General features: G+C 58.2%; 1 protein-coding gene across 1 annotated transcript in view; it reads left to right on the top strand.

Moving 5' to 3' along the window:
- Positions 1 to 175, top strand: part of SUPT16H (suppressor of Ty 16 homolog (S. cerevisiae)) — a gene marked incomplete at its 5' end in the record, with an annotated part of 19482 nt that extends 19307 nt beyond the window's left edge. Inside the window, one exon of the mRNA XM_009886501.1 lies at positions 54 to 175. Coding sequence (XP_009884803.1) covers positions 54 to 175 — 122 coding nt within the window. The remainder of the gene's footprint in view (positions 1 to 53) is intronic.
- Positions 176 to 433: the final 258 nt, after the last annotated feature.

Below are 433 nucleotides of genomic sequence, written 5' to 3'. Positions count from 1 at the left end.
GGCGGGGGGGAGGGGACCTTCTTGACCTCCGACATCTCCTCCCACCCCACCAGCCGACCGGGAGAGTCAATACGAGGAAGAGGAAGAACATGGCCGCAGCCGGAAGAGGAAGGCTCCCGCCGGCCGGGGCGCCCACCCCCGCAACCCGGGACCCCCCAAAAAGAAGAGGAAGTAGAGGACGACCCCTCCCCCACCCACCCCACCGCCGGAGATGATTTTTGGGGTCCTCCGGGCAAAAGTCGGGAGGTCCTCCTCAAAATTTCGAGGTTCTTCGCCAAATTTTGAGGGGGATTTTTCCCGGAAAATTGGAGGTTCTCCCGCAACGTTTGGGGATTTCCCGTCAAAATTTGGAGGTTCTCCACCAAAATTTGGCGGTTCTTCTCCAAATTTGGAGGATCTCCCCCAAAATTTGGCGGTTCTCACCCAAAACTTG

The sequence above is a fragment of the Charadrius vociferus genome, unplaced genomic scaffold, assembly GCF_000708025.1.
Source record: "Charadrius vociferus isolate BGI_N301 unplaced genomic scaffold, ASM70802v2 scaffold1316, whole genome shotgun sequence".
In the NCBI taxonomy this organism is placed as follows: domain Eukaryota; kingdom Metazoa; phylum Chordata; class Aves; order Charadriiformes; family Charadriidae; genus Charadrius; species Charadrius vociferus.
Note: the sequence above shows the minus strand (reverse complement) of the source record. Positions and strands in the feature narration are given on the sequence as shown.